Source organism: Prunus dulcis, chromosome 3 (genome assembly GCF_902201215.1).
Source record: "Prunus dulcis chromosome 3, ALMONDv2, whole genome shotgun sequence".
In the NCBI taxonomy this organism is placed as follows: Eukaryota; Viridiplantae; Streptophyta; class Magnoliopsida; order Rosales; family Rosaceae; genus Prunus; species Prunus dulcis.
In genome coordinates, this window is record NC_047652.1 from 8,801,210 (window position 1) to 8,821,208 (window position 19,999).

Below are 19,999 nucleotides of genomic sequence, written 5' to 3' on the forward strand. Positions count from 1 at the left end.
ATCTACCCACTGTACAAAGTGCTTCCAAGTTTCGTTGCCCAATTTCGACCCCAACAGCTCGCTCACTTTCCAGCCTATGCCCTCTGACCATCCACTCTGTCACGGTACATGGCTTGCTCTAATGGGAAATTTATGTAAGTATGGGATTGAATACCTCGGAAAATAGGTCACTACAGGTGGCTTCGGCCTCGACACCTTCTACTTCACCATAACTCTAAACTACCAAGTTGGGCAGCAGCAGCGGCAAACACAAATCCATAATGTGGCATTTAGCTGCGGTATCATCAATCGCATCCTTCGTTTCGCCAAAGATGCCCATCATGCCAATCCGTTGTCTGGAATTCTGGGGGTTAGGGAGGGATAATCCATCCAGCTGAGCGATATCATGCTACTGAAATTCTCCTATTGCCTCCGGAGATGCTCATCATGCCAATCGTGTTGGAGATGAGGCATCTCTGTTTTTCGGCGAAGCGGCAGAGCTCAAAGTTCCTGCGGGTCAAATCCAAACAACGCCAATTGTGGGGCTTTCAGATGAGTCATATTATTTAAACATGACGGGTATAAGCTTGAATGGATCCATTCTTCCAATCGATTCGAAGCTGTTTACATACGAGGGCGACTATGGAGTTGCTATAGATTCAAGTCGCAGTACTCTCTGTTGGTGGACGGAGTTTATCAAGTCATGCGCAAGACCATGGTCTCTTACTTCGTGGATAAGTGGTTGGTGCAGCCTCTCAACAAAACTAAGTCCTGAATGGACCTCTACTATAACATCACAGACATAGCAGCAACAACAACAACAACAATAAGAGGAGGAGGAGAAGGCCCAGGCAGCCAGCTATTTTCGGTTACGCTGCCTATAGTGTTTGAGTTTGATGGCGCCCACCTTGAGCTAAAACAAGTGTTGGTCCTTTTTTTCGTCCGCTGTTCCTTTTCGCCACCCGAGGGAGTCAACTCTGCTTGGAGGAAAGGAGATGTTCGTTGGATCAACACCAATGTCCCGATTGGATGGTGTCTCTTAGCTCGTGGAGAGGACTTCTTCAATTTTTGAACAAAATTGAAAGTTGAATCAGTTTGCTAAAAGCGAGCGGCCCTGGTTGAGGCCCTATCTGTCAACTTTTCTCAACTTTAATTCATGATGTAGCAAAGGCGTGCCACTATTGGGTATATGACCAGCCCAATAGACCTGTTATGGAAGTTTATGAATGGTTAATTTTGATGGAACTCGCGCATCTTTTCTGGACTTCTTCTCAAGCCATTGTGCTCCAAGGGGGGTACTGCCTGGATTGATTCTTTTCTATGCCTCAATTAAGAGGACTTCAATATTCTTTCCTTCGCGAGTGTCTACCTGATAAGTATGAGCGACACCTGAACAAGTAAGAGAGAGAGAGAGAGAGAGAGAGAGACAGATATATATATATATATATATATACCAAGTTCGTGGTTAGTAAGACCGTATCTGGGTTTTATCAACTGGTTTCAATATCTATATCGTCCTCAGGCTAGATTAATAGTTAATTCGAGCCCAGTGCTATAATTTGGGCCCAACTCAACTTCCTATCCCTCCTATCATTACTATTTCATTCGGGCCCCTATTCCTTTTCGGGCCCGAACGTTGGTTCTTTGGACTTTTATAAAGGGACGAAGGTGGGAGTTCGGTTTTATGTACTAAAATAGTCCATAATTCATTTTTAGGTAATTAAGTGAACTTTTTTAAGATGATTTTTCTGCAACTTATACTTGATCTAAGCGTAAACTAAATAATAGAACCTTCTTCAATTAATCCATCAATTATCTTTAAATCCGAATTACAAAGCAAGGAAAGAGAGACTAGAGATTTCTCAATCCAGTTAAGTGATTACAAGAATTGAAAAAGATTACTTTTAAAAGAAAATCATACCATGAATATGGTAGAGCTACGAGAGATAAACACAGGAGTTGTCGACTGGTTATCTATAGAAAGTAGGCAGATTGTTATCTTGAGAGTTTTCAAGTGTTTTTTGAGATGTTTCGTTTGATTTTGGAGAGAGAGTCCCCTTCTTCTGAAGTAGACTTTCTTTATTTATGGAGGATGAAGGAGCTTGTAATGATGGAAACTGTGACAAGACCTTTGGCTTGTGGTTCAAGGTCAACTGCTGGTTTGTTGATTTTAACTGGTTCATAGAAGGAATGATGGAAGGCTTCTGTCAGGAACTGTCAGTTTTCTTTGTGAAGCTCTCTTGATTTGACCCCAATGTACTTGAAGAATGGGCTGACAATTTGATCCTTCTTTGGTTTTGGTGGCTTATGTACGACTTGCTCTCTTGCTGGGAGGGAAGGAGGTCAAGTCGTCATTAAATGTGATAATCTCCTTAAGCCTCCCACGTGGGCCTAGAGAACATGTTTATCGATTTTTTGGCCTTTAGTGCGAGATAAGGATCTGATCCTCTACAATTTGGACCTTCTTATTGATTTATTCCAAAAAGCCCGTTAGGAAAAAGGTGACCTTTTAAGAAAAGACAAATATTAATAGGCCAGGGGTTATCTTTAAAATATTATTTTAACCCATTAGACCATTTTTGGTCTATTTACCAAAACTGGGCACACAAATTGCCCCCTAGTTTTGATGGGCTTGGGTCAGGTTTATCAAAATTAGACCTTCTAGCTTCTGACAGATATGTCAAATCGTGAAAAAAAGAATTTTTTGAAAGATACGCGCCATATTAGTGGTAGCAAGCCAACAACTGTCTTCCCACGTCTGGCAATTAATTCTGCCTGTCAAAAGAAAACTTCCCAACTTCTCATTTTTCGAACTCATCGTTTCTAAAAAGAACATCGCTCAGACTCTCTTCTTCTTCTTCATACCGCCGCTACCTTTCATTTTTTCCAAGAACCTTGTTATGGCCCATAAACGAATGAAAACTACCAAGTCTTCCACCAAAGTTCCTAATTGGATTTCGGAGGAGGAAACAACAAAGCGTGCTTCTGAATTTCAAGCCGCCCTTACTCAAGAACAATCGGCTAGCTCGGCGAGGCTTTATTCTCCTTTTCCATTGACGCTGAGGGTTCCCTACAAAACTCCACTTTTGGGTCCTCATTATTCTCAAGCCAAGCCCGACAATCTGCTGGTCTCAGATACTTGTTTGGCCGAGCTTCATTTTCTTATGACATGGAGGATATCGATTGGGGGTCCTGGGAAGTAAACCTGGAGCGGTTAGGCTCGAACCCTAATGTGCCTCTTCCCGTGGATTTTCTTCCTTGGGCCAGCTGGGTAGACGAGATGATGCCCCTGTTCAAAGACAAATTGATGCAAAATAGGATTTTTTATGCCATCCTGCTGTCGAAACTACATTGATTTGAACCCCTCGTTGATAAGTGCGGCTCTCTGCTTATGGGATAGTACCTCTAACACTTTTGCTTTGAGTCCCGGGCCTATGACCACCACCATTCTGGACATGGCAGCCCTTTTTGGCTTCAGACCCTGGGGTTCCAGCATCAATGTTCTAGGGGATTACGAAATGAGGAATCGGAAAGTTGGGGTTCCGATGAGGGCTAGCAAATCCGAGATTATGCGCCTGAGAACCTATTCTGGTTTTGTGATGATGTACCAGGGTATGATTGATCGTGATCAAGAACACATGATGTTCTTACTTTTCTGGCTGAACAAGTTTATTTTCCCTCACGCTGATGAGGTTGTAAAGACTGAATATATGCACCTGGCAGAGGCTCTTCACAACGAGACGAGGCAGGCGACGAGCCCTTTCATGTTAGCTTCACTCTATCACTGCCTTTATCATATTACAATCCGCCCGTTCAATCTGAATGTCTGTGGTCCTGTCTAGATGGTCCAGATATGGTTTGAGTGGTACTTCCCTGAATTGGGGAATGAGGAATTGGAATATCTTGAGGACGATGTCCCGGCTACTGCTCTGGCTATTAATCCCAAGAGGCCAGTCAGCACTGAAGAGTGCTTAATTTTCCTCAAAGAGTGTAAATGACGTCTAAGAATGACCTGGCTCCGCTCATTGTTTTGCGATACACCTTGGTTTGTGGATAGTGGTCTTCACGAAGCTCCCCGGCGTTGGAGGGATTTGACTGATTTTCGGTCCAGATTACATGCTGACATAAGTGTCTCTTGTTTAACCAGCAGGTATCTCTTCTTTGGAGGGATTCATACTGACAAGAGGTGCGCTTATGGGGTCGAAGCTTACAATCCCCAATTTGTGAGCTAGCAGTTTGGACTCGTTCATGCCATTCCTGAATTGAGATACAGCTCGGTAAACAAAGAGAATTCGTGGCGAAACCTAACTTTGACGCCTCAAAAGGTTATAAAGATGAGGACGTCGTGGCAGAATAGGATTGATAAGGTGAGGGTTCCTCCCTATGATCCATCTTCACTCTTCACCCCCATCATTCCATGAATTTTAGGAGAACAGATTGTTTTCATGGCTACCTGAACCTGCCAAGCTTCTCTACACTTCGACTTTTCAAAACTGCCCTTTCGCTAGATCAATGACGGAGAAAGAAAAATCTTCCATGCAGTGTAGCTTGGTGCGCTTCCAAGGAGAAACTATAATAGGTAGAGGTGTACCAATTTTAGCATTTGTATTTCATTCCAAGCCATTCGTACCATTTCTAACAATCTGGATTGTTTTTGGTATTTTGGCAGAAACTACTGCGAACGAGCCAAGTGGTCCTGGAGGGATTGGTAAGGCTTTGTCAAAATTTCTTCCTTCTTTCGATTTTAGCAGAGTTAATTTCTTTTTCTTCACTGTAGCTCGGAGTGTTGCCCCTTCTACTGGTGAGGTTCTAGAAATGCCCCATATTTCTCCCGTACCTTCTCGTCCTTCTGGTTCGAGTTTTAGGTCTTAGGACAAAGGGAAGGCTCCTTTAGAGGAACGTGACGAAGAAGATGGTGACGAAGATGAGGATGAAATACCACTTCAAAGAAAGCGTAGAGCCTCTGCCCCACCAACTCTAAACACTTATCCTGGTTTGGCCCCTGAAGGTGGTATGTTCTTATTTCCGGACCTTTTCAATTTTGGTAAGAGTTCTTCTTCTGCTTATTTCTAACGCTGGTTGGTAATTTCCAAAAGTTGGGAGTAAAAGGGCAAAGGTAGAATCTTCTCCTGATACTGAGGAAGCGCCTTTAGTGGGCCTAGAAGATATGCCTCAGGTTTGTCCTGTTTCAATTTAATTCCAGCTTTGACTAAAGAATTGTATTTTATTTATTTTGATTGAGTTATTAAGAAATTGAGTTTTTTTTATTATTTAATTATTATAAATATGTTATTATTCATAAGAGAAAAATGAGAAAAAAATAAAGTAAGATAAACCAAAAAATTTCTTTGATTTGAACTCACCCAATAAAAATCCAAAAAATATAATAAATCATATTTTTATACAATATCTTATCTTTTTCAATATAGAAGTCGATCTCCATGGAAGCTTCATTATTATAATTTTTAAGTTAAGGTGTGCGTGATCACTATTCTTAAAAATAACTTTCGCCCCTCCAAGACAATGTCTCATTAAACACTCACAACACTTGGCTCAAATGAAGAACTTTGAATTTTTCCCTTCAGAAATAAACTAAAACTTGAAAGAACAATGCGGAGGAGAGTCCGCACAATGTGACGGAGTGAGAAAATTGTTTGAATGTTGCTGCTTTTCTAAAAGGTTTATATAATGTTGGCTGTCTCCCTACCTAAGGCATTATTCGATCAATAAAAACACATTTAAAAGTATGGCAGTTTTGCAAATAAAATTCCTAGGAGTTAAGGTGCTGCAAATTTTGTTATATGGGAGCTGGCTATTCAATAATTGAGGCTAGGCATTAAAATTTGGGTGTTTCATTACTATGGACACCCTCAAAGTCCATTTACAACATAATAAAAAGACTTTGAACTTCCTATAATTTATAAAACTGCCATTTTAAAGATATGTGATCTGAACCCTCTTTTATGATAGCTTCTTTATCCACAGATGAAATCCTAATTTCACTACTGCGGTTCCCAATTTGATTTTAACAAGTAACCATAACACAATGTTCCCGCCTTCTTTCATTTGCAAATTCCAACATTTTGGATTTTTGGCGTAGCTTCCGCGTAAGTAAATTAAAAATGTTTTTGTGTGTGTCTGTCCGTACTAGAAAAGTAGTGTGGCACCATTATCGTATTCTCGTGTCTTCGGCTATTATTCTCTTCCAAGATTTCAGCCAGACCAGTAAAATAGTATTTATCATTTCCCATTTCAAAGTCTCTACCTACAAAATCCTTCAATATATTAAAAACCAAATCTTTGCCTTTTTCTTAAAAAGAAAAATTTAAAGACCACCGTGTCCCCATTTGCCCCTTACGCCAATTTTCAACACTTGTTAGACCAAACCAAGAAAAAAGCTGTGTCCTTTCTGCTCGTTGCTCTTTGCTCCTTCTTTCTTTCTCTATTTCCTTCTCTCTATTTCTCTTCTCCCTCTCTCTCTCTCTCTCTCTCTCTCTCTCTCTCAGTAAGAAGTATATATCATATATGGCTGGGTACAAAGCTGATGATGACTATGATTACTTGTTCAAGCTGGTTTTGATTGGTGATTCTGGTGTAGGAAAATCAAACCTGCTTTCCAGGTTCACCAGGAACGAGTTTAATCTGGAGTCCAAGTCTACTATTGGGGTGGAGTTTGCTACCAAGACTATGAACGTTGATGGAAAAACCATTAAGGCTCAGATTTGGGACACTGCTGGCCAAGAGAGGTATGGCTTTTCTTTTAACTTTGTTTATTGCCAAATTTTTTGGCTTTTGTGATGTGGGGTTTGATCGTTTTATCTGATTAGACATGGGTTTTCTCTATAGTATTGGAAAAACTTTTATTTTTACTTTTTGGGGTTCGAGTTGGATTGTATGCTCTGGAGGCTTATTCTTTCTGAAGATCAGATATCATAGGTTTGGTATTTTTCAAATTCTTCTGATGATTTATGATAGCTGTTCTTTCTTTCTGCTGAAATATTTAGGCATATGAAGCCTTAGGCAGATTGGTTTGTATATGTTAGTACTGAATCAGAGGTAAACAGGACGAATACAACATTCGGCGTTGTCAAAAGGGTTTTTCCATAGTTTCTGGAATATCATGGGGTTTTGATGTTTTTTTCTTTGTCTTCCTAAATCTTAGGCAAATATTTTGAAATTTTATCTGTAATAGATATAATCGCTTGGTGAAGTTTTGCATGTTTTGACTTTTGCAGTCCTTTTGTATGCTATCGTGCTCCTAGTGTGGCATGATATTATCCTTGGGGAAAGGATACTTTTGCTATGCAGAATTGGTTGAGCAAGCTATTATGTTACATCGAAATGAAATTTGATATTAACCCTTCTTATATGTTCTTATATGTTCACATGTCATTTTATGTGGTGAAAAATAATTTAATTCACTTGTTAATGAGTTGCAACATGTTGGAGGCATTGTAATCATCCCTATTGGCTACAGAGAAAACTAAGTGATTTAAACATCATCTACTCCTCTTTTAGAAGACAAGAATTAGATGCTATAGAGAAAACCATGAGTGCCCTTGAGTAAAATTTCTGAGTTTTATTATTATTATCATTATCTGTACTGGAGGCCAAAATGGATATTTTCTTTTTTCAAGTGTTCAATTTTTCTGGTGATGTAGATGAGAGTGTTTGAAATGTATTAGATATTATCAATTTTTCTAGTGATGTAGATGAGAGTGTTTGAAATGTATTAGATATTACACTTTGATGTCATGTGCGCCCTGATGAAATGTTTCGTTAGGTAAATTATTCCGAGTTTTTTTATATAATATTTTGGCATAAAGAAAAAAGAATAGGATTTATCGAGGTGTAAATGGATAGTCCATTCTAGACCCTATGCGTCTAAAGCAATATAGTTTGTCTATAGTGGGGATGTTATAGGTGTTAGGCACAAACATGCATCTCCAACACATGTTATTTAGGGATTTAGTAACAAGGCATATTAATTAGGCTATGTTGGAATATTATGTAGATAGGTAATAGATGATCATTGTAGAACTAAAGATCAGAGAAGCATGCATTTAATAGGGCCTGAAGTCTCAACATGCTTTGGATGTAATACATAGGAAACATAGATTGTCTGTTCACTATACAACTTTCTTCATGTGAGAAGCTGTAAGACACTTTTCTTTTTTGTTTTTCATTTCATTACTTGGAAATTTGGGACTCAGAGTAGTTGCTCCTTTGGAAGTGTATCCCTAACATGGACTATTCTTTGTTCTTTTTTCTTACTTGGCTTATTGGCAGTGTATGGAGGGAAGGTTTTTCAATTATTCATTGTTTGATCTCAATTTTCAAGAATCATTGAAGCATTTATTTGTCTCCATTATGGCTACTTAATTGTAATTTGTTATTAAGCCAGTCTTAAAAGCTTTAATTTGCCAACGTGATGGCTGGAAAGTATTAAGTCCTAGGGTGAGTTAAAATTTGATTAGGTGATCAGATCACCATCACAATATCATTATTAATGGAGAAAGAAAATAGGCGGATATTGGTTGACAAAAGAAAAACTGAGCAGAGAGAAGGAGATTTGAATGTAGGGGCTGTTCTTAATTTACCCTGTTCTAAAAAAAGCTTCTTTATATTCATAGCATAGTAGAAAAACTTTTTTTTTTTTTTTTGGTTATTAATAGACTCACCTGAATAGTGCCCGCAACCTACAAGATCCAAGCTGGCTCTGTTGATGATGAAGAGGGGAGTCCAGTACATGAAACATGATGTATGCAGACTCAGCAAGTACGTCTGCCACATTTGCCTCTTTGATAACATGTTGGAGTTCTAGGTGCTCCATGTGGAAGCTGAGTGTATATCTCTCATGACCAGCAACTGCTATGGTTTGTTTTTTTTTGGGCTCCTGGTGCTGTCAATTACTAGTTTGGAGTCACTTTAGGGCTTTGCATTCTGCCATTGGAACAGTACAAAAGTCTTGGTCTCTAGTGTCTGCAAAGAGTGGGTTTTATCAGAGTTTTTGATGATACAGCTAGATTTGACTTGATTGCTATTCTTTACTGGAGCATCCAAGTTGTGTTTAATGAAGTGCTCCTCTGGGGGTTTCCATTTGATCCTCTTTGTGGGAAGGGATTATTGGGGTTCTTTTTGTAATATGATGTATCTCAGGGCGAAGTCTGTGAGACATTTAGTAGCAATAGTAATGGCCTGAATAGGGTTAGGCTTGTGGTTCTTGAATAACATTGCACACCATGTTCCCGGAGCTCCCAGCACAAGGCCGACGATTTTTCCAACAAATTACTAGTGTCATTCCCTGCTTGTCATCTTTTGTTCTCTGTATCTTCAACCCAATTGAGAAAGGGTAAGTTTGTGTTAGGGTCTTGGCAGACCATGCCAACATGCATCTAGACACTTTCCAGAACAGGGCATTATGTCAACTAGTGGTCAATGTTTTCCACCACCTCTCCACAAAAGAGGCATGCCTGGTCTATATTTGGATTAAATATTGCAATCCACAGTTTCGTTTTGAGCCTTCTTTGTAGAAAGATGCACCTGAAGAATTTGATTTTTTGCAATATGTTCAGGTTCCAGATATTTTTTAGAGGAGGTTCTCTGGGGTGTGTTCCACTGCTCCCTCCAAGTTGTTAATTTGATAGAAAAATGACCATCTGGCTAGATGTTGTCTTTATATTGAATGTCTTTAGAAATAAATTTGAATTTATATGCTAAAGTGCACATTTAGTCATTACCTACAAACAATCCTCAAAGAGGAAAAGAAGGAATTTTGAAAACTTTCAATTTTGAGTTTTGTTGGTAAAGTGTAATGAATCTCTGCAGTGCTCTTAACAGCCATTTATTTCTGTTTAGTTCATGGAAATACTTGTATTTGCCTTCTGCTGTAGTATGAAACCTTACTTCGATGTTTGGCTTTGGGAAAAAATTTTCTTTTTGATCCCACGTATTTCTAGCTTTCATTGTGACAACACTCCTCTCCTATGAGTTAATTGTCATGTTAGACAATAGTTTACCTGATTAGCATTCGCAAATGCTTTTGACTTTGATATATCCGTACTCAAAATACACAAGTTACTGCTTTAGTTCATTTCATATGCATGTATGTTATTTTTGTTAGCTGCCTGTAACTTGATTGATTCCTATTGAGTCCTGGTGGAGAATATAATTTTTAGGAAAAGCATGAACGGCTAACAACACTATCTGCATTTGGCAACACCAGGTTCACTGAGGGACAGATAAACCAGCTGGCCGCCTTATTGTTGATGCTGCCTGGGACTATAGCATGTTTTGTCTAATTCGTGGTTCAGTATATGCTAATTACCATGATTTGTTGTGCCAATAACTAAACCATAGGGCATTTGAACATGAGTTGCTTGAATGTTCAATTTTCAGTGGAGCTAACTGTTATCAGGGCATTTTATTTTCACCAACTCATGATGTTGTATTGGTATCTAAAATGTCATCAGATGGCATAAATGCTTGATTTTCATCCCCAGTCTCATTCTGCCTGCAAATCTGCAAATAGTTGGACTGCTATATTTTCGTGTGCATAAAGGCCCATATTTTGTCTCCGTTGGAACCTACCTAAAATTGAGTGTCATATCCAACTGGAAATTATATCAAATCAATTGTCTGGTCAATTCCCCGCTAGAGAATACTGCTATAGTTGCAAGTTGGTATTTAAAATTCTAACATTAATGATTTGTGTCAAATTAACAGCTGTTTTGTAGTTTCCACTAATTTCCGTATTCTTATAGATATCGAGCCATTACAAGTGCATACTATCGAGGAGCCGTGGGTGCTTTGCTAGTGTATGATGTGACTCGGGGAGCCACATTTGAGAATGTAGCAAGGTGGTTGAAGGAGCTGAGGGACCATACCGACCCCAACATCGTAGTCATGCTCATTGGCAACAAATCAGATCTTCGCCATCTGGTGGCTGTCTCAAAAGAGGATGGTAAATCTTTTGCTGAAAGAGAGTCCCTCTACTTCATGGAAACTTCTGCATTGGAAGCAACCAATGTAGAAAATGCATTTACTGAAGTCTTGACTCAAATATACCGGGTGGTAAGCAAGAGGGCAGTTGAGGCAGGCAACAACGGAAGTGCTACTGCTGTTCCGTCCAAAGGACAGACCATAAATGTCAAAGATGATAGTTCCGTTTTTAAGAGAATTGGATGCTGCTCAAACTAGACTTGGTAATTCTTTCTGCTGGTGTTTTTTTTTACTGTTTTTATTTTATTTTATTTGTTTTTTTTCCCTTCTCTTTGTATATGATCACCGGCAGTGAAACTAGCATGTCAGATATATTGTTTGCAAAAATTGCCTACTAGGCAAGGGTCTGTATACGTAACTTGTAGCCCCCAGGTGATATTTGTTTGCTTGTTATAGTATTTTAGCAAATTCACCCCATTGGTTTTCTTGCAAAATCATGAGGAAACTAATAATGGGCCCGAAAAAGTTCCAAGTTGCAGTTGGTGACCTGGGCTTGAAGAACTTTTGAGCATGCTTTTAAGCCTTTTCTAAAACAACCAAACAAAAGCAAATTTCAATTATTATTAGGGATGTGTTACAGTCGGATGGTCAACATTTAATGCATGTGAAGTCCGCATCTCATTAACGCTTAGAAATGACTTACATACGAATGTGCGATTGACCTCAACAAATTCTTCAGTTCTCATATCGGTGGAAGGGAAATAGTGTTTGGTAACCAAGGGTGTTGTGTCTACGACCCATGACAACGTCGACTGTGAGTGGCTTTCAATAAGTTATAAGCTTCCCGTGGTCCTCATTGTTGTATCTGACCTTAACAAAATCCTTATAGTGTGCTTGTCCATGGATTGGCGTGGACAAAGACGAAGAAATTAGTATTGAAGATGCCCTAGTATGTGTTCTTACTATTTCAACCCAAAAAAAAAAAAGAATAATAAAGGCCATAGTCCAAATGTCCAAGGTTTTTCGTGTTATTATATGATGTCAATTAAATTTTAAGAATGTTATCTTTAGATCTGGTCGGCAATAATATCAAAACTACTACAAGTACAAGGTGAATTAATAATCATAAACATGGCAACGGGAAAATGATGTCCCTATTTTTTTCCTCTTCCTTATTCTTTGCGTTTGTCCAAGAAAAATTTGTACAAAACAATACCAAAAAAAAATAAAAAATTATGAAACATACTTTATACAAGAAAATTTGTAGCTTCTTAGGGTCCATTCAATCAACAAATAACGATATTTAACACCGAGTTAATATTAGAGTTACCATATTTTTTTACCACGTGATACGACAGTTGATGTGTAAACTAACAACTGTCTTGCCCACTTTGTGATTAAAAAATGTGGTTCCTATACTCTCAACCATTTGATTCAATGTCTACGGTTTTTATCATCTACTATCGGTTTTTATCATCTACTATCGCAACAAGGAACTACGCTTAAACTACATCTCCGGTTCTGCTCGTCCGATTCCACCATCTTGTGTCGGAAAATCATTGAACCCTCCGGTAACTCGCCCAGGTCGGCAAACAAATACTCATCCTCCTCATCTCCCAACCTCGTTGCCACGTCATAATCAGCGCAACTACTATTTCCCGCACAAAGCGGACTTTCTAGAACAGCTGTTGATGCCACGTCACTGAACCAACCGAAGGCGCTAAGCAACGTGGCCGAGTCGTCACTAAGGTCAAGGTCGACTTGGCTCGCAAAAATTGTGAGCTCCTCATCATTGGGTGTGATTGTTTTGGCGGGAAGTTCGGGTTCGGCGTTGGGTGACATGGCGGTGGAGGTTTGGTGTGGCTTGGTGGTGGGCTTGGGGTGGTTGTGCTCACAAGCATAGGTGATCAAGAGCATTGTGGGGTTCACACGACTTCTCTCCACTTGTTTCCTTGCCGGGCAACCCTTGGAGCTACTACATCGATAATATCCCCTGCAAAAAATACCAAATGTGGATTAAATAAAATTATTAACAAACAAGTAGTTAAAACAAACGCCATCAATAAAAAATTTGTAGTCGTATCATAAATCAATATATAAATCAAAATCTTATATAAAAATTTGTGTCACATTTAACACATTTGAAAGAGAGCAAACTTATTTTTTATTACGAAAGAAGCATATATTATTTTTGAATGAGGGTGTTCGTGTTAAAAATAATGTCGTTTTTCAAAGTCTTGTAAAATGGGCTTGTAACTAAGTTGCTAGTATAATGAGCTAAATCAAGTAAGCAAGGTGGTCTTAATCTGTTCATCATTACAATTAGGTGAAGCCTCATTAAGCATGTCTCAAACCCTCATGTGGGCGAGTAGCAAAAGATATCAGTGGTGCCAAAAATTACGTTCACAATATTTTCAATATACATACTAAATCCTAAATCCAAAATTAACTTTTAAATCTCAAAATGAGGTCGCTTTACATGTAAATAGGTAAAAGCTATACGGAAGATGCATCTACTAAATATATATAGCTCACGAAAATTCTTCTAAAATTTAGAAAATATTCAGAAACCAATTGTTCTTTCTCAAATTTCATATTTCTTAATAGAATGAGACATGTGACAGTTTTCTTTTTGCTTAGAAATAGGGAGGGAGATTTCTCACATACATTACCATGTTGCCATGAGGATTCAAACGAGAGACTATTTGTTTACAAATTAAGGCTATTTGCAACTAGGCTAGACCCCCTTGGTATAAAAGTAAAACTTCATATTCCTATTTTTTTGTTCATATAAAATATCTTTTTACATCTCTAAGTTCAATATTACTATTTGTACCACATTTATTGACGACTTGTTGACCACCTCGTCTCTAATAAAGGTGGACAACACCGTTGTATGTGGGACTCACTTATATTAGAGAGGTGGTTAGCAATGTGGTCAGTAAATGTGGTACAAATAGCAAAATTCCCGTAAATTATTGCCAAATGAAAGTCCACGGCAATTATATATTAGGTTTTTAGGAAAAACCCTATTTTTGCATGACATATTATACAAATACCCATATAGAGCCTATTTGAAGTGAAAAACCTAAAATTAGCCATTTGTCCTTTTTTAATTGGTTCTTAGTGTGTTAAAATTTTCTAAGAATCAATTAAAAAATGACAAGTAGCTAATTTTGCTAGTTTTGATTTTTTTTTCTTCTCTAAATATGCTCTATATGAATACTTGTAGAATGGACCCATTCATGAAAAGCCCAGTATATATTGTGGTTCAATTAACCTTAAAATCTTGAGAAAGGGTGAGAGAGCATCTGTCATTTTTGAACTGGGTCCTAGAGCGTGCTTCTCACGAGATGTGGTGAGAGCGTGGACGGTGTTCCCTACTACGACAGCAGGCGCATTTTAATAGAGCCGCCTTCATAGACTAAAATACGCCGCAGTGTAACAAATGAAAGACACCAAATAATCAATACATCATTGATTAAAAAAAATAAAAAATATAATCAATACAACATCCGGCGGCGAATACAAGAAAATTACATGCCTATTCCACCACCAAATTTATGAAGCTCAATGTATCAATTATTTTATTTTTCTTCATTTTCCACCCAAAATATATATATATATATATATATTTGAGTGGATTGTTTAGGATTTTCAAAATACTATAAAAATATAATCTCTTGAATTTAAACCATATAATATATGATATTCACATACTAAATTATTAAAATTACTGCATATATTTTTTCTGTCTGGAAGAAATTCTATATTCAAATCTCATGAACAGTTGTGCAATTTTATAAAAAATTGTACTGAGAAAATATAAAGAAGAGTAATTGAATAAATACCTGGGATATGGAGACCCTTTGATGGGCTTTTGGCCGTACTTCCTCCAAGCCCAAGAATCGGACGGTGGATGGCCCTCCCCTTTGCTCTTGGATCCCTCCACGTCACCGATCGGTACTGTCACCACCCTCTTCTGCACTCCCCTCCTAAAACAGAAACCAACAGAACCAACCATTATAACGGTCAATTTAATTTCCAAAATTAAAAAACAACCCTACAAATTTCTTTTACTTTTTTTGCAAAAGAAAAAACCCAAAAAAAGAAAGAAAAAAAACACCCTACTTAATTAATTAATTAATTACCTTTTCTTGGGTGATGGGGCAGTGGCCACCTTTGTCTCCTCCCCTGAGGAGGGAGAGCCCGGACCATTCTCTGACGTCATGGGCTGATCAGGGTCTGCTGGGTCAGTCCCAAATGGGGAAATTCTGTAGAATTTAGGGTCCATAGGGTCAAGAGGCTAAAGAGCAAATTGGCTATATTATTCTAGGGTTTTTGGGTGGCAAAGATGAACATGGATTTTCCCGGAAAATTGTGAGAAAATTAAGAAGTGTTGGCAGAAGAGAAAGTAGGGGCTGAGGTTGGGGAAGGGGGGGAAGAGTGTTGAGGGTAAAATAAAATGGGGTTGGGGTTGGGGTTGGGGGGTGTTTAATATCGTCATGTTGACAGATGGGCAGCTAAGTAGTTTATTAGGGACGTGCAAGCAAATAAGCACTAAAATACACCAAATGTGTGTATAAAACTATAAAGTTGGATGATTGGGTGAGGCTGAGTTCATCGTAAGATGCTGTGGGATCATGAAATGATTGGATTGGATGGGATTGAGACGGGACAACAAACGGTCCAAAATCAAGTGGGGGAGGTTTGATATGGAAAGGAGAAATAAAAAGGTGGAAGAATGATCAAGTGGAGAGTTAGTTACGTTAATATTTATGTATTGTTGGATTCTTTCAAGAATAGGATAAAACATGTTTTTAATAAATAAAGTGACTTTGTTTCATGTGAAAGGATTGTGGCAGTAACAATACCTCGGAGTTGCCAAATCATTACCTGTGAAAAAAAATGAAAAAGTTTATTTGAGAGACACTTTTTTTATTTCATTATTTTATATTTTATAATAAATTGAATTTAGATTCATAAAATTTATTTAAAAGCACTTACAACCATTTTCTTTAGTTTTCTATTTAAAATATTCAAGTTTTTCAAATAATACCCGATGACTAGGATCCAACTAAGCAAGTTGCCTAATATAACTTAAAATCTAATTTATTGTATTTTTGGGATTCCAAAACTACCCTTGTTTATAAGTTAATGTGTTATGGGGGGGTGTAACTAATGACACCCATTGAATTTGGAAAAATCTCCAAATAATTGTAATGGATGTAGGAACTAATTTAGAAACTTATTAGAAATCAAATATTAAATTCCACATTAAAGTATCCCTAATCTATTTTATGACTAGTAATCTATTTTTGAATTAATGGTGTTTTCCTTCTATGAAGTACGACTAGTTATCTATTTAAAGTATTAGTAATTTAAATTCAATATTAAATTTAGGAATTAATGTTGTTGTCTTTTATGAATTATACGACCAGTATTCTTTTTTATTATAGTTTTATGAATTATACGACCAGTATTCTTTTTTATTATAGTTTTATGAATAATAGTGTATTCTAATTATGTTGAAAAATAATTTGATAATCTATTTATTGTTTTGTTTTTAAAACATTTTTTTTAATGAACCTATTTTTTCTCCAAATATTGTACCTATTTTTTTTTTCTTTATTACTTGTTTTATGAAAAATAATTTGATCATCTTTTTATTGTTTGTTTTATGAAAACAATTTTTTTTAAATGAGCCTATTTTTTCTCTCAAAATAATATACCTATTTTTTTTCTCTAATAATGTACCTAGTAAAACAATTTACCTAGTATAATGAACCTATTTTTTTCTTCTCTAATAATGTACCTTTTTTTTTCTTTCTAAATAATGTACCCTTTTTTTCTCTCAAAATAATGTACCTAGTATAATGAACCTATTTTTTCTCTAAATAATGTACCTATTTTTTTTTCTCTAGTAAAACGATTTACCTAGTATAATGAACTTATTTTTTTCTTTTAAATAATGTACCTATTTTTAATTTACAAAAAATGTGCATAAATTTCAATTACAAAGTACTTGACCTATTTTTGTTAATTTGTTTTGGTAAATAATATACCTATATTGTTATACGTACATATTTATACTTATTTTTTTCATATGTACATTATTGGATAATAATTTACATTTTTTTTTATTTTCAATTTTAAGGGGTCATATATTAGAGGGAATGATGTAAGAACCCAAAACAAAATATCTAAAAAGAAAGAAAATATCTAAAAAGTAAGGAAAATATCTTTTAGCAAAAATGACCAAATTGCCCTCGCATATTTTAATGGGAAAAAATTTGGCTTTTTAATCGAGAAAGAATTTGGGAATTCCGCTTACCCCATTGCGTAGAGCGCGGCGAAATGAGTTCGTAGACACGGAGTAGACCCGAATCGGAGCCGTAACGAAGAAGTTATGGTCTAAAAATCGCGAAGGGCAAAATGGTAATTTGATCAAAAAGTCAGATTTTTATACCCCTCTCTCTCTCTCCCCCCGTCACTTTCTCTCTCTTCCTCTCTCTCCTTCCGCGCGAACTGGGCAGTGCGCCCGTTCGACTTCCAGGCGGCGGCCCGGCCACCACAGGCCTAGCCGATCTCCGCCGTGGGTACCTACGGGTCCGCCTCCGTGTCGCCGTCACAACCTGACCAACCTCCACCCCGGGGCCGCCCTGAGCTGGCCGAAAAATCGTGTTTTCCTACGGAGGTTCGTTCGAAGCTACCCGAACTTCCAGCTCAAAATTCTCTTTCGTTCCTCCACCAAATCGATCGAGTAAGGCATCAGAGGTCCAGTCGACCTGCAGGAGGAACCTTCGAAGGGTCAAATTAGCTCGGACCATCTGTGAGTGGACTTTCTTTCATAAAGGCTTTATTTAAATCAGTTGTATAGATAATTTCTATAAATAAGATTTCATAAGTGATTTATATTGATTTATATAAATAAGTTTTCATAAATGAGTTTATTTGAATAATTTCAGTATTTGATCTTGAATAAGTGATATTGCATATTTTCGAAGCGTGATTAGCATTGTGAAACATCTTTATTTTATAATATTGGTTGAGCAGCAGACTTGAAGGTTTTAATACAAAGGTAGAAGTTAGTTCAGACTTATCAGATTTCAGAAAGTTATCAGATTTTTTTTAATTAGACCACCATGTACCCGTTTCTTTATGGTGATTACCCAGAGTCGGACCGATGTCTACGGACATCCAGTCTGATTATAGTTCAGTCAGTGCACTTGACTTTGCCTCACGAGTTTCGGGGACGCTCGGACCGTGAGTGCCAGGATTTGCGGCTCGGCAGACTTGGTGTCCCGAGACCTACCAGGATTGCGGCTCGGCTGACTCTGTGTCCCCGAGACCTGCCAGGATTGCGGATCAGGCTGACTACGGTCCCCTGCATCCTGCCAGAGCGACTCGAGTTGACTTGGTGTCCTCGAGGAATCTGCCGGCAGATCAGGCTGATCATAGTCCCCTGATTCTGCCAGTTTGCGGCTCGGGTAGACTGCGTGGCGCCCGAGACCTGCCAGGGGAATTGACGGATATGACAGGGGTACAAATAGGTGGTATTTTCCAAGGATTTTAAGCTCTTTTATTCAGTTATGGTTTTCAGCTATTTCAAACCAGTTTCTTTGATATTTACTCATTTTATATCTTCATATAATTGTTCAGTTTTACGAAGCTACATACATACGATTATATATATATTCGGATGAATACCTTATATTAGACACAGGTGAACTTTAGCCTTACTTATCAAGTTATTTTTACTATGGGGGTTATTATGATTTTTAACTGTTTTCATAAATCTTATGTTTGGTCCACTCACATTTTCAACCTGTTTTTCGCCCCCAGGCCATAGAAATACGCGGGATCCACCACCGGGCCATTCAAAGCTTTCGCATCATCACGTAAGGTAAAGTTTTGTAGTTGGAACCCTGAAACTTAGAAAATGCTCTGATATATATAGTTGAAGTTGGAAAACTGGAGTGGAGATCTGTAATTTGGAATATTCTGGCAGTTGGTGTGAATTTATGGGTTGTTTAACATGTGGAAATTTTTGGGATTAGTCAAAATACAGGGGAGACTCTGTTGAAATTTCGGCAGAAGTCTAAGGGAAGTTAAAAAGAATTTGAGACAAGAAGGGTAAAAAGGTCATTTGTGCCCGACATTGCCAGGTGTCGGACACGCACAGGACTTGGCTCGAATTCCAAAGTGGAAATTGGGTCGGGTCCTGTCAAATGACAACCAAAAGAAATGGGGTGATTGATATGCTATTAATAGGGAGTTTTAATTACAATTATGGCAGTTAATGAAATGCTTGGAATAAATTATAAATAAAATATGAAGTCTTATGGCAAGAATGTAAAGACATAGGAATACTACGACCTCTTATACTGGTCATTTAAGTTTGAAATTGGGTTTTACACATAAATTTATAGAATGATGGGTATATGTCTAGGAAATAGAAATTGTAGAGACCTATATTAGACAAGCACTATATTTTAATGATTTGAATTGTTTACTTTTCAAATCTTGATTCATGGGCTAATTTTGAAAAATAAATAAATTAAACAATAGATAAATCATAAACTAATAAGACATCTAATTATGATGAAATGAATACAAGTCAATGTTTTCAACAAAAAAAAAAAAAAAACTAAAATAACTACCATTTAATCAATTGAATATCTGTTTTTCAATTTTGGTATTTATTTATTTTTATTTTTTGCATAGAATGTTTTATTTTTATTTTTAATACAAGTGATATTGGGGAGGTAGTATTTGAACTCAAGACTTCAACTCAGGTGCATGAATATTGCTCTTATCCACTTGATCTACAAGACAAGCCCCTTGCTTGCACAAAAAATCTTTCAGGTCTACAAATTTGATGGTTCACATCATTACAATATAATACATAGCTCTGAATTAAATGGCACTTTATGACGTCTCATCTTTCTTTTAGGCATGATGCATTGAGAAGTGGGATTAGGGTTGATTCTCCACATATATAACTATATATATTCTTTGTTATAGTGGCAAAGGGATAATACTTTTTGCTATTTCTAGCTAATAACACAATCAAAGG

General features: G+C 37.3%; 2 protein-coding genes across 2 annotated transcripts; one reads left to right on the forward strand and one right to left on the reverse strand.

Moving 5' to 3' along the window:
• Positions 1–6,351: 6,351 nt before the first annotated feature.
• Positions 6,352–11,429, forward strand: LOC117623095 (ras-related protein Rab11D). The gene is made up of 2 exons (XM_034353949.1): positions 6,352–6,725; positions 10,743–11,429. The coding sequence occupies exons 1-2, from the start codon at positions 6,505–6,507 to the stop codon at positions 11,176–11,178; spliced, it is 657 nt and encodes a 218-aa protein (XP_034209840.1). The 5' UTR covers positions 6,352–6,504; the 3' UTR covers positions 11,179–11,429.
• A 623-nt stretch (positions 11,430–12,052) lies between these two features.
• LOC117623094 (probable WRKY transcription factor 69) lies at positions 12,053–15,401 on the reverse strand. The gene is made up of 3 exons (XM_034353948.1): positions 15,072–15,401; positions 14,772–14,915; positions 12,053–12,913 (listed from the first exon to the last, which is right to left on the reverse strand). The coding sequence occupies exons 1-3, from the start codon at positions 15,212–15,214 to the stop codon at positions 12,394–12,396; spliced, it is 807 nt and encodes a 268-aa protein (XP_034209839.1). The 5' UTR covers positions 15,215–15,401; the 3' UTR covers positions 12,053–12,393.
• Positions 15,402–19,999: the final 4,598 nt, after the last annotated feature.

Bases quoted from the DNA above. Each gene is read 5' to 3' on its own strand.
- LOC117623095 (XM_034353949.1), top strand. From the start codon at position 6,505: ATGGCTGGGTACAAAGCTGATGATGACTATGATTACTTGTTCAAGCTG. The intron at 6,726-10,742 runs GTATGGCTTTTC...GTATTCTTATAG, and splicing joins GACACTGCTGGCCAAGAGAG to ATATCGAGCCATTACAAGTG.
- LOC117623094 (XM_034353948.1), bottom strand. From the start codon at position 15,214: ATGGACCCTAAATTCTACAGAATTTCCCCATTTGGGACTGACCCAGCA. The intron at 14,916-15,071 runs GTAATTAATTAA...TTTCTGTTTTAG, and splicing joins GCCCCATCACCCAAGAAAAG to GAGGGGAGTGCAGAAGAGGG. The intron at 12,914-14,771 runs GTATTTATTCAA...TATTTTTTGCAG, and splicing joins AAAGGGTCTCCATATCCCAG to GGGATATTATCGATGTAGTA.